The sequence below is a fragment of the Toxotes jaculatrix genome, chromosome 9 (assembly GCF_017976425.1).
Source record: "Toxotes jaculatrix isolate fToxJac2 chromosome 9, fToxJac2.pri, whole genome shotgun sequence".
NCBI classification, from domain to species: Eukaryota; Metazoa; Chordata; class Actinopteri; family Toxotidae; genus Toxotes; species Toxotes jaculatrix.
This window is the reverse complement of record NC_054402.1, coordinates 12,798,545-12,811,965: the sequence shown is the minus strand read 5'-3', so window position 1 is coordinate 12,811,965 and position 13,421 is coordinate 12,798,545. Positions and strand designations below refer to the sequence as shown.

The following is a 13,421-nucleotide window of genomic DNA, read 5'->3' as shown; positions in this document are numbered from 1 at the left end:
GATGTTTTTTATGATTTTTGGAGGTCAAAAAAATTTTTTGACTTTTTTTGTCCGATTTTGACACCTTACTATACTATGACGTTTTTTATGACATTTTGAGGTCGAAAAAAATTTTGACTTTTTTTGCCCGAAAAAAACGCCTTACTATACTGTGACGTTTTTTATGACATTTTGAGGTCGAAAAAAATTGTGACTTTTTTCGTCCGATTTTGACGCCTTACTATACTATGACGTTTTTCATGAATTTTGGAGGTCGAAAAAAATTTTAACTTTTTTTGCCTGAAAAAAACACCTTACTATACTATGACGTTTTTTATGACATTTTGAGGTCGAAAAAAATTTTTGACTTTTTTTGCCCGATTTTGACGCCTTACTATACTATGACGTTTTTTATGACTTTTGGAGGTCGAAAAAAATTTTGACTTTTTTTGGCCGAAAAAAACGGCTTACTATACTATGACGTTTTTTATGACTTTTGGAGGTTGAAAAAAATTTTGACTTTTTTTGGCCGATTTTGACGCCTTACTATACTATGACGTTTTTTATGACTTTTGGAGGTCGAAAAAAATTTTGACTTTTTTTGTCCGATTTTGACGCCTTACTATACTATGACGTTTTTATGACTTTTGGAGGTCGAAAAAATTTTTGACTTTTTTTGGCCGAAAAAAACGTCTTACTATACTATGATGTTTTTTATGATTTTTGGAGGTCAAAAAAATTTTTTGACTTTTTTTGTCCGATTTTGACACCTTACTATACTATGACGTTTTTTATGACATTTTGAGGTCGAGAAAATTTTTGACTTTTTTTGCCCGAAAAAAACGCCTTACTATACTGTGACGTTTTTTATGACATTTTGAGGTCGAAAAAAATTTTGACTTTTTTCGTCCGATTTTGACGCCTTACTATACTATGACGTTTTTCATGAATTTTGGAGGTCGAAAAAATTTTTAACTTTTTTTGCCTGAAAAAAACGCCTTACTATACTATGACGTTTTTTATGACATTTTGAGGTCGAAAAAAATTTTTGACTTTTTTTGCCCGATTTTGACGCCTTACTATACTATGACGTTTTTTATGACTTTTGGAGGTCGAAAAAAATTTTGACTTTTTTTGGCCGAAAAAAACGGCTTACTATACTATGACGTTTTTTATGACTTTTGGAGGTCGAAAAAAATTTTGACTTTTTTTGGCCGATTTTGACGCCTTACTATACTATGACGTTTTTTATGACTTTTGGAGGTCGAAAAAATTTTTGACTTTTTTTGTCCGATTTTGACGCCTTACTATACTATGACGTTTTTTATGACATTTTGAGGCCGAAAAATTTTTTGACTTTTTTTGCCCGATTTTGACGCCTTACTATACTATGACGTTTTTTATGACTTTTGGAGGTCGAAAAAATTTTTGACTTTTTTTGTCCGATTTTGACGCCTTACTATACTATGACAGTTTTTTATGACATTTTGAGGTCTTACTAAAATATGGCTTTTTTTGGCCTATTTTGACGCCTTACTATACTATGACGTTTTTTAATGACATTTTGAGGTCAAAATAAAATATTTCTTTTTTTGGCCGATTTTTGACTATATTATGACCATTTTTTATGACATTATGTCGTTTTACTAAAATATGACTTTCTTTGGCCTATTTTGATGCCTTACTATACTATGACTTTTTCTGTGACATTTTGAGGTCTTACTAAAATATTGACTTTTTTTGGCCTAATTTGACCCCTTTCTATACTATGACCCTTTATGGGTATCTCTTGAATTTAATAAATATTGACTGTTAACAGGATTTCCTGTTTTTCTGACCTTATACTTACCTCAAGTTACCTTTTGGGACATAAATGCATACATTTGTATATATCATATTTGCTCATAGAGAAGATTTACTACAGCATCATATAAAATCAACAATGACAATAATAATATTTAAGCACATAGAGCTCTGGTATCAGAATAGTATCTTATTGGCAGATAAACAAATTCAGGTATCTGGATCGGATCGGAAGTAAAAAAAAATGTGGATTGGTGCATCCCTAGTTGTTATTCAATCTAGTATTCTCAAAGAAATATCATAATATAGTGTGGAATGTACTGTTGGCTTTCAGCATAGGTTTATATGGTTTTTATGTTTCATGTTTTTTATTTTCACATTTCTGTGCAGTTTTGCTGTATTTTTTTGGTCAGTGAGGCATCTTTTAAAGAAAAATATATAGTATTTGTGTGTTTTCCACCGGTCACGGTCTTCGGAGGATATTTTTCATGTTATTTCTCGCTTCTCTCACTGCAGGCCCACCAAACATCAAAAATCCAGACAACACTGAGATAGAAGAGACTTATGGGCGGTCAGTCAACCTGAGCTGCCTTGTCAGAGGTTTTCCTGTACCCAGCATTACCTGGACCACATCTGATGGAAAGGTACAGCAGAGGGAAGCTTAAGATTGTTTCAGATTAGCTACAGCTGCAACAGAAATGTACTTTTGCTAAATGTGTGCTCACTAGATTAGATCTTAAAGCAGTGGTGTCCAAACTGTTACACAAAGGGCTGTGTGGCTGCAGGTTTTTGTTCCAACCAATCAAGAGCACACAGTTTGACCAATCAACTGTCTGAAGACTGAGATCAGTTGATTAAATGAGTCAAGTCTGGTGTGCTGCTGCTTGGTTGGAACAAAAACCTGCAGCCACACGACCCTTTGTGGAACAGTTTGGACACCTCTGTCTTAAAGAGTCCATTATGATAAATTCATGTCATTCTTTCAATAAGTTTTGCAAACCACCAGATTACAGAAGTGTCATAAGCTTCATAAAGCTTCACAGTGCTTCATCCACCCATCACTAGGTAGCACCATTATCAGGTCAAAAGCTTAATTTGCCCAATACTTTGTTTCATGATTAAATACCTGAAAAACTAATGATGTTTCTATCAGCCTTAGCTGTACTCAAACTTAGCACGCTAACACGCTAAACTAACTATGGTGAACATGGTGTACAAATGTCTACTAAACCTCAGCATTGTAATTGTGAGCATGTTAGAAAATCTAGCATTAGCATTCAGCTAAAGTCTCAGAACTTCAACAACACTGGTGTGATTTTGACAAAAGTCAGTGGATTATTCTCACTGCAAGAGAAATCCCTGACCTGGCCTGAGACCAGTGCTCGTCAGTCTGTGACGGGATGTGTCAGAGTTGCACTCAACTCTGCAACTCTTGCAGAAGAAAGGGAAACCTTTTCTGCTCCTTGACCTGCTTCTCTCTGTCTCTGTGTTTTTGTGTCAGGTCCTCCAGACAACATCCCAGAAGAGAACTGAGGAGGGCGTTGAGAGTGTGGCCAGGATCAAGGTCACCTCTGACATCACTGCTCTCTGCAATGCCTCCAATGAGTACGGCAGTGACTCGGTGACCTTCAACATCAAAGCCAGTAAGTCCCTGCTGCTTGCCTTTCCTGTCACCTCCCTTTGTGTTTATATGTGTGTATGTCTCTACCTGTTGTCCTCCTCGCTGCCCCCCTTTCCTTCCGTTCTTCCCATTCTCATCTTTGTCATGTCGTTGTTTATTTTTTACCTCGTCTGAAGGCCTCGATCTCTGCCTTGTGTTGTAACGTCTTGCCTGTGATTGTGGATCTTTCAACCAGTGTGGTTGTCTGTTAAATGGTCACCCCTCCTCCCCCAGTGTGTTAACAGGGAGTGTCCTCCCTTCTTTACTTCTACGTGTTTTCAGCTATATACACCACAACACAAGCCACCACCACCACTACCACCACCACTACCACCACTAGTACTACCATTTCCTCTTCCACAGGTAAGACCACAGTCAGCCTTTACTGCCTGCTATGCAAATCAAGTCAAGACTCAGATCCGCTACAGAAAGTTTACAAAATTAATTTATCAAATGAAATCAAATTTTTTTTTTATGTTGTTGGTTCTAGTAGTGAGAAGTTGTTTACAGACTTCCTTTCATTTACGATCTGACTGTGTCGTTCTTCAGTGAGTCAGACAGAAAGAATGAGGGAAAAAAAAACAGAATTCACTTGGAGGCTGCAGCAATTACCACAGTGGCATGACTGAAAGGTCGTTACGGCAGTGATGATTAGCGATTACTCTGATTAAAATCTGTGTGGTTTCTACAAGGTATTTATAGTTTTAAATGGGTAATATTACTGAGGTCTGTCATTGCTGCGAGGCATCTCAATGACTAATTTGTTGGCACATCTCTTATGTATTTTCTGCTTGTTGCATTATAATATATAATCAAACTCAATTTGCATATGTGACCTTTAATATGAATTTTACAAATTATGTGAAAATTTCCAACATGGTTTAGCTTCTGCAAAGAAGAATTCTATGGGTAATGAACATTCCTGTTTGCATCATGGTGTGCAGATACAGACACACAACCACACGTGAAATCAGTGTGACTCTAGAAAGCAGCTGATACTTTAAATGCACTCACAGTGAGTCTCCTGACTCCCATTACGGCTTCTGCCTTGTGTTTTCTCTCTCTTTCTGCACTCCCCTCTCTCATGTATGTCATGGCAGGAAATTTCCAACCCCTTAGAGGAAAACTGCTCTGGGTTGTTGTTTCTCGCAAAGCGCCGGTTAAATGAGATTACACAGGGCTGCTCTGGGAAATGACTGCTGTGCTACTGACCACAGTCAGGACTAAATGTTTAGCTTGAAATCATAGATAAGATGCTCTCAAATTAAACACTCATTGTATTCGGTTTGGGCCTCTGCTGAAGGTCTAAACCGCCTGTGTGTAAATGTGTGTGTGTGTCTTAGGCCGGCTGATATGAGTTAATACATAAAGTCACCCTCTGATAATTGTGTTCTTGTGGTTTTTCTCATTTGAAGCAGGAACAGCTAACCCACCAAAGAAAATCAAGAAAGGTTTGTATGTTACTCTGCTGAAGATTCTCCCTCACCTCTCGACCTCAAAGGCAAAAAGCTTCCTGCCACTTCTCCTCCACATCACCTTCCTTTCATCAGACCCTCCTCCTCTCTCCTGATGAACAAAACATCAAAGCATCAATGAATTGTTCATCTTCACCTCTTCCTGTACATGTTATCATACTGTTGTATAATCACACCTCTCCTTGCACCTTCCTTTCTTTTGTTTGCCAGGTTTAGGTCACCTGAATGATGCTAGTGCTGCACTCTTTTTATATGCACTGTAAAATGCCATCTACTATGCCTGCACACTGCGGAGCGCTGCACAATGCAAGCCTGTATCTGACTCCCCAGCCTCATGCTGTCATCTCATTCATATTCCAGTTACAGTTAGTTACTCTGTGGCTGTTCTTGTGCTTCTTCTCCACCAGAGAGCAATGGTGTTATCATTGCAGTCCTCATTATCTGCGTCCTGCTGCTGGCCGTCTTGGGGAGTGTGCTCTACTTCCTCTACAAGAAGGGCAAGATCTGTGGCCGATCTGGCAAGCAAGACCTGTAAGTGCAATGAGAGTAACTTGATACATAAACATAGGATGTGTCTTAAAAGATGAGGAGCTACAAAAAAAAAATCTACATCACAGTAGGGCTCAGTTTTCTCAAAAAGTTTCACTGTATAGGCTGACTGAAAATTACAAAACTGTAAATCAAGTGCTCGATCCTCAGCAGAGAACTATCTCATGTCATCTCATTACAAATTGCACACGTCACTGAATCAACGCAACGTGTTTGCAAGCATTTGTCCTTGCTTTAGCGACATTAACCGCTGGTGAGCAGCACTGCCACATACTGCAACTGCTGATTAAATCACCACCTCTATGCATTTGAAATGTATGGCAGAGTTGGAAAGAAAACACAATTTCTTTTCTTTCTTCTGGATTACTGTCAAAATGCCACAGTGTATTGTTTGTCGCAGTAGTGTAAACTGTTTAATGTTATGTGCTTTCTGGCATTACAGTCTTCACACAATCAATATTTTGTCACATATTTCAGTTATCAGAAGTCATGCTTACTCTGCCTCAATTAAAATACTCACTTCTGCTGAAAACTTTAATTGCAATTTGTATAATTTTGAGAAAATGAGAGAAAACTATTTGACGAGCTGTTATAAATTTCAAACAAGTAAAATATAAATACAACATGGACGTTTTGTGCAAAAATTGAAATTTAAATAATGATAAACTATAAACTATTTCCAGTTCTAATGTGTAATGGATTTCCTGAACGGAGGCATCTCAATGTGGCGCTGAGTAATGAGACACGCTGCCGTTCAGGAAATCCATTTCACAGAAGGTTACCCTTTATGGGTATCTCTTGAATTTAATAAATATTGACTTAACAGGATTTCCTGTTTTTCTGACCTTATACTTACCTCAAGTTGCTTTTTGGGACATGCATCCATACATTCGTACATATCATACTTGCCTGTAGAGAAGATTTATTACATCATCGTATAAAATCAACAACAATGATAATAGATCTGAAGTGAAAAAATGTGGATTGGTGCATGCCTACTGATATGCATGTTTCCAACTTGAGCATGTTCCTGGTCTTGCAGCACTAAAGAGAAGTCCAACAAAGATAACATTGTGGTGGAGATGAAGAGTGACAACACAGAGGAAGCGATTCTTCTCGGAGTCAACGGAGAAAAACAACCTCCCAGCGACCAGGTAGATACCTAATCTTCAACAGAACAGGCTCAGGCCAAAGATAATACAATTTTTCTGCTGTTCTGATTACACCATTAACATGTTTAATGTCTCTGCCTGTGTTTTAATGTTTGTGTTTGTGTTGGAGTGAAGAGTGGTGAGTACCTGGACGTGCAGAAGTGAGGAGGTGACTCCAGACACACCAACAGCTGCTCCCATTCTTCCCTCTTAGGCTCAGACCTGCGATGCCTTCAAGCTTCCACCAGAGCTCCTGATCCCACAGTTACATCATGGAAGAACTCAGCTGTCTGTCAATTAATGTCCTGATGGACGACTCAGATTCAAATTATTCCAAGCTGCAGCTTTTGCTTACTGTCCCACCACATACACCACTTTACATCCCAACACATTTCTCTTGGAATGCAGCTCGAGCTTTAATGAGAAGTAATTTCAGCACTCTGTGACTTAAGTCTGCTAATAAATCTTCCACCTTCAAACCAAGGACTGACCTTATACTGTAGCTCTCCTTCCTGTGAGCCTTGTAAACTGCTGATCGTCTGTAGAATAATAACTAGAGCACAAAGTTGACCAGGGACTGTTTTTATACCTAACTAAGCATCACCTCAGGCAAAGCGATCACAGAAGAGCTGCCTGAAATAGCTCTTTCTCAAGTGTATTATTGTATTATAATCTGTGTATATATATTTCTTTATTTAAAATAACACCATAGAAAAAAAAACACCCACCAAAACTAAATGACCAGATGATGTCTGGTGCTCTCCATAGAGAGCAGGGAGAGCTTAGGTAGTTTTAGCCATCTTATTTGTATTTTTTTATTTTTTTTGTCTGTTTCTCTGTTTTGCTTAAGTCTGTACACTGAAATTTTGGGGACGCAACGATGCTTCCTCCTACAGCCAGTTCCAGCTTTGCCCAAAATCTTGCCTTCTAGCTCTGAAAACCTTTAGGTCATTTAATCACAGATCACGCACACTTGTTTTTTTTTTTCCTTTACAGCTATCACCTCTGTCTTTACACTTTGTGTACATTAAAGAAAATATTTTTGCGAGACAGGTGAATAATCTGATTAGGATTTTACTTAGAAGGGTTAAAATTATTTGTAGTTCTCATTACTTGTTTCTTTACTCCACAGTCGTTTTCATATGCGTGTTTGAGTTCAAGCTTTGCCAACAGTCAAGTTAAAAAAATTGCAGATGCCTTAGAAATTACATTCATGTAAGAACTCCACATTTTGTATCTAGTTATGTTTCTATTTAATGTTCAGTGCACTGATTTCTTTGTTGTTATTCTTCATGCAGTTATGTTATTGTGTTTCTCTAATGTGAAACCATCATTTTGTTTAATGCGACTTTATGTGAATGAAATCTAGCGTTTTTTTAAAAACTTTTTTTAAGAGTAAGGATGAGGGTAGAACAGATTATTGGTCCATGGTAAAAAAAAAAAAAAAAAAAAAAGTTCACCGCATGAAGTCGACCTACGGAGCCCCTCTGGTGACATTGGATAAAAAAAAAAAATAATGCGTGGCCACGAGATAATAATGCGAGGCCATGCATTATTTTTTTTTTTTCCAATGTCACCAGAGGGGCTCCGTATCGACCTGCCAATAAGGAAAAGACACATTTCTGTTTAATGAATTAACTCCTGTGTTGACTGAAACTTGAAATAATCTGTTGGATTAGAGAGATACACAGAATCCCCCTCAGATGTGACGCCTTAAACTGACACCCACTCCACATTTAAATTTAATTTCATGTCGACTCACTCGCAACAATTGCAACATATATGACTACTGAGGAGGGGGGAATGACTGTGAGTCCACACACGCAAATCAAGTAGGAAGACAATCAGTAATCGAGATGCTCTATGCAGCCGTCACACTTACTCTTCCTATCCTCCGTTAGTCTGTTTTCCGTTTCTGCTGTTTTAAAGAACTACCACTGTTAAATTGTTTTGGATGTTTGGAATGTGTAAAATGCCTTTTAATGCCTTGGAGTTGTAAAATGTAAAATGAATGTCGTTGATGGCATTCAAAGCAATTTACCAACAAAATCATTGTTTGTAGTTTTTTGAAAGTTACACCAAATAAAGATTGACTGTTAAATGAAACTGAAAATGTGTCTGTTAAAGTGAGACAATAAGCTTCATAATAGGCCTATATAGTAAAACAACTTTGTGCATGTGAAGAGTAATTTAAAAAAAAAAAAAAAAAAAATCTGTTCCTTTTCAGACTGAGCTTTAACAAAACAAATATCAGATTTATTCCTGTTGATCTGCTGATGTACAGGTTCATATTTTATGATAAGATTTCTTATCAATTCTCTTCCATGTAAGTTTCTGTAGAAAGAACCACTGTATGTAATTTGGTACTAATAACAGGCCAAACAGAGAGTGGTCAATTCATACACTGCCAAATAATTCCAGTACTTGTTAACTTAATGCTTTGTCAATACACCACAACCAACATGAGACCACCACCAGCTCAACATGAGAAATGTCAAATCTGTCTACAGGCAAAAACTGAAAAACTGATACATATTGAGATTTAATTTTCCAATGTTAAGAGTACTATATAAATATTTACTTGGGTTTGAATGGAGCAGTTCTTTTAAGGAAATTCATCTATTATTCCTATAATGAACTTTCTAGGAAACTTGTTTGGAAATCACAGGCCTGTAGGTAAAGCGTTTAAGTTTAAGTTTAAGTTTAAGTAACATGCAAACAACTAAAGTGTGTTATTACCGTCTCGCTCCTGCAGGAAGGAACGTTACATCTTTAGTAGTCTGTTGGTACACAGAATACAGGTTTATTAAATTACTGAAGAGTTTTTAAAAAATGGCTGATTATGCTGATTTGATCTACTAGCAGTCAAATCAGATTTTGCATTTTCTAAACGTAATTACCAAATGCATTACTGAACTTTCGGGACCATCAGTTACAAGATAGAAACAGAAATACTGAACCTGTCTGCAGGTCTGTCCAACAATGTTGTTTTCTGATTATATACAGTACAGAACAAAAAAAACACAAGGAGTTTCATCAGTTCTGTACCTTCACACTGTTTCCAGAGTCATGTCTGGTACAGTTTTCATGATGGCATCCACAGGCTGAACATCTCTAGGTAATTAGTATGTGGAGAAGGGAGACGTGATGGCTTTTGCTTATCATTTTATTAACAGCACTGTGCATACTTCCAAAGTGATATGAGCTTTAAAAACCATCAAAAAGTTAATGAATTCCTTTTTACTGATGAGAAGCGACACGGCTACATGGAACAACAGCTCCCTCTTCTGGCAGAAAGTTAAAGTACCCCAACTGAGGGACTGAGGGCAACAGGGGGAGGGCAGGTACGCATCGAGCATCACTGAGGCTGTGAACTGATCTGGGACCTGATTTATCGCTCAGGTAAAAGGGAAGCAGAGGCTTCTCACAGATCAGCACTTGTTCTCTTAAATGTGGCCGGATGCGGCCGACGATTCAGAGAGGACAGATTAATACGAGCAATACTGCACAATCTCGCCTTCAGAGATCAACAAGTACAGATCAATACCTACAAACTCTCTTCAAAAACAAGGCCTTATTCTAAACATGGTGAGGATCTCTAAACATATGGCACTGCTCACAGAATTATTCACACAAGTAAACAAAGCCTTTGGAAGAAAATACATGTACAGGAATGCAAAATGAAATAAAACAGCATTTTTTTTCTTTTCGTATCACTAACTTTTTACAATTTGCTTTTCTTTAGAGTGACAGTATCAAAGCACAAATTGGTATACTGTGCGAAAAACAAAACAAAAATAAAGGTAAATAATACACGACAATGCCGTCCTCAAAAACATCAACAAAACATTGGTACAGTATTGAGGATTGGGGGGTCTCCCCGTCCTTTACCCATCATTCAAGAAGTTTCTCAAGGCAACTAGGAACAGAAAAAAAAGAAAAGAAAAAATGAACTAGAGGATGGCCAGACAGCGCGGAAATAGCTTCCAGTCAACACATAGCATTACCCAGAATAAGCTAGGGCTGATTAGCTATTGACATGTCCTCTACACCCTCCCAAAAAAAAAAAAAACAAAAAACAGAACATTCTTCATCAGCTGGGAGAGGTTCAAGTCAATGTACCTAAAAGCTCCTTGCATTAATTTCTTATTCATTCATAGTACCTGGAAATGAAGCTGCTGTCACTAGTCCTGCGAATATTGGAAATAATACGAAAAATGTGCAAGTTATAATATGACCCCAAAAAAAGAGTAATAGGCTACTTGTGTGACTTCATTAAGTGGATGCGTTTGGCTACATGTCACCTGGATGAACACTCAGCTGACAGATGAGCTGCTGTCTAGGCCAATGAGTCTCCTCCAGTTTTTTTGACAGCCAGGGTGAACGCCACTTGTTTAGATAAATATTATTCCTGAGTTAGTTCTTACAGTTGACCCAAATACTGATTTCTATGTAGACTTGGGGGTGGGCCAGCAAAACCCATGAGCCTACTTTAAAAAAAAAAAAAAAAAAAAACCTCACTCCCTTCCAGTGAAGCAAACTCCAAGAAGAAAGGAAAGAGAAGCCTGAATCTATTACAAGATGGCTGGTATCCATGCCCAAAGCATTTTGTTTGCTTTATTATATTACTGTTGCTATAATCTACCTAAGAAAAAGAAAAAAGAAAAAAAAAGAAAAAAAAAAACAACTAAAAAGATTTTTAAAACACTGAAGAGTCGACAGCTTGAGAGGGCTGCAAGCTCACAAGCCGTTTGTACTTTCAAGTATGCTACATTACGGACTGGAGAAACAGGTGATACTGTCACTTTAAAGAAACAGGATGACGGTTAAACACAATATTCACAAATGTACATTTAAGGCTTAATTGTTTAGCACTAACAATAGTAGCAGCAGTGAAGCACTTCTGAATTAATTATAATAACAATATTTATGATCATATTACAATAATATATTACCAAAGTAAATCAATGACATTTTTTTAAAAATTTGTTTCATAACACTGGACTGAGCTGGAGACAGAAACCCCGAACCAGCCAGCCAGTGAAGTTAGACGAAGACAGAACAAAAACGTTTCAGCCGCCACGGATCACACAACACTAGCCTGTCTGGTACTGCAGGGTTGTCAACTTTAGTACATCCTCTAATAATCTCATTGCCAGGCTCTACAGCTACACTAGGCCCTGCCAAATGAGTTAGAGCAGTAGTACGTTTACAGAGCACGAGTCTGAGTATACTGACTGTAATTCCACATTCATGATGTACAGGAACAGGGGTTCATTTAAGAGCAGGTCATGAGGAGTAGGTCTGGCGCACGCGCACACACGCATGCACATATACACACACAGACACATACACACACAGACACACACACAGACACACACATTCAGATGGACACACATTCTGCCAGACAACAGTCCAGACCTGAAACCATCGTCATGCTACTTTGAAAAATACAACACGACAAAACAACGATGTCTTTCAAAAAAAAAACCCAAAAAACAAACAAAAAGTACCAAAGCAACGTTGTTAATCAAAGGCCATAACAGACTGAATTCATAATGGAAAAGCTCTGCTCCATGTCCTCTAAGCTGCTGCTGACCAACACATCCTGGTAAGGAAGACACCCTGACTCTTCCTCACGTGAACTTCTCCACACTGTCACATCTCATAGTCTGACAGAGGACCAAACCCCCCTTTAATCTGGTCCTTGTCCACCCATATCGCTTGTACCAACAGCGACCCTCGAAGCTGAAATCATTTTCACATACTGTATATGCACGTACTGTATATATTACATACATTTAATATATATTTACTCATATATTAAATTTTCATATAGACATACATTTTTAGTTTTATTTGTGAGGTGTTGGTTACATTTTCGGCAAGAGGCTTCAACATAAAAGATAAGAATCTGTCTTCCCATGATTCCTAAGAAACTCTTGCGTCATGTGGTGTCCCATCATTGCTCCACATGTGCTCAGTCAGTCCCATGGAGATGTTATTGAAAATGAAGAGGCCTGCTGTAACAGTTTGAAGAAGGCCAGACACTGTTGAAAGCGCATGGAGTGCAGGGCGCAGTGTCCCAGAGATGCTGTGAGCTCGCTGGAGTAACAGCCAGTTAAAATCCACAGGGGTGTAGGGCGTCAGCCAGCACCGGAGGTAGTGCTGCAGGCAATGGGCTTTGGGCTTTGGGCAGGCCTGTGCCAACCTAAACCCAACCAGGCTGGGCCAAGCTAGGGCGAGAGAGCGAACACGACAGAAAGGCACAAGGAGTGTGCTATGTAAGAATATGAGCGGTGGAGGGAATGGAGACAAACTCGCGCAGGATATCCTTGGCCATTTCGATATTGTTCTGTGCAATCATCAGTGCTTTCTGAATGTCCTGGTAAGAGTATCCCTGACTCATGAGGTGATCTATCTCGCTACTGATTTGAGGGTTGGCCTCTCCTCCTGATGCCCCACTACCAGGCGGAGCAGGGACGGGTGGGACAGGACTGGGTCGACGCTCTGAGTTGATTCGTCTGGGCAGGGGCTTTGGAGGTCTCTCTGGTGCTTCCACCGGCTCTGAGAAGGCTGAGGAAATGGGGAGAGTGAGGGCATATGTGCCTTTAATACGGCTTTAAAGCCAAACGGTCTGAATTATGGTTTTCTTAATAAGAAAGAGTTTAGATCTAATTTGATCTGAAGAAGATCCTCATCACTGTGATTTGGCACCTGTAGCAGACAGCCTGCCGAATATCTGTCTGAGGTAAGCTATGTGTTATCGTACTGTATATATGGTGAACTGGTTGAACTTTCCAT

General features: G+C 38.6%; 2 protein-coding genes and 1 long non-coding RNA gene across 6 annotated transcripts in view; 1 reads left to right on the top strand and 2 right to left on the bottom strand.

The window, feature by feature from the left end:
* mcamb (melanoma cell adhesion molecule b) overlaps positions 1 to 8,216 on the top strand; it is a 70,868-nt gene extending 62,652 nt beyond the window's left edge. Inside the window, exons 11-17 of one of the 4 annotated variants that reach the window (XM_041046926.1) lie at positions 2,299 to 2,426; positions 3,284 to 3,425; positions 3,725 to 3,805; positions 4,858 to 4,893; positions 5,325 to 5,448; positions 6,509 to 6,620; positions 6,753 to 8,216. In XM_041046926.1, coding sequence (XP_040902860.1) covers positions 2,299 to 2,426; positions 3,284 to 3,425; positions 3,725 to 3,805; positions 4,858 to 4,893; positions 5,325 to 5,448; positions 6,509 to 6,620; positions 6,753 to 6,782 — 653 coding nt within the window. In that variant the 3' untranslated portion in view covers positions 6,783 to 8,216. Of the gene's footprint in view, positions 1 to 2,298; positions 2,427 to 3,283; positions 3,426 to 3,724; positions 3,806 to 4,857; positions 4,894 to 5,324; positions 5,449 to 6,508; positions 6,621 to 6,747 lie in introns of all 4 variants that reach the window. The other 3 variants (XM_041046927.1, XM_041046929.1, XM_041046930.1) reach the window with 3 other exon arrangements.
* LOC121187610 lies at positions 7,999 to 8,751 on the bottom strand. The gene is made up of 2 exons (XR_005894604.1): positions 8,215 to 8,751; positions 7,999 to 8,091 (listed from the first exon to the last, which is right to left on the bottom strand). It is a non-coding gene; the product is annotated as an uncharacterized LOC121187610 (long non-coding RNA).
* A 135-nt stretch (positions 8,752 to 8,886) lies between these two features.
* cbl (Cbl proto-oncogene, E3 ubiquitin protein ligase) overlaps positions 8,887 to 13,421 on the bottom strand; it is a 38,281-nt gene continuing 33,746 nt past the window's right edge. Inside the window, exon 16 of the mRNA XM_041046925.1 lies at positions 8,887 to 13,193. Coding sequence (XP_040902859.1) covers positions 12,898 to 13,193 — 296 coding nt within the window. The 3' untranslated portion in view covers positions 8,887 to 12,897. The remainder of the gene's footprint in view (positions 13,194 to 13,421) is intronic.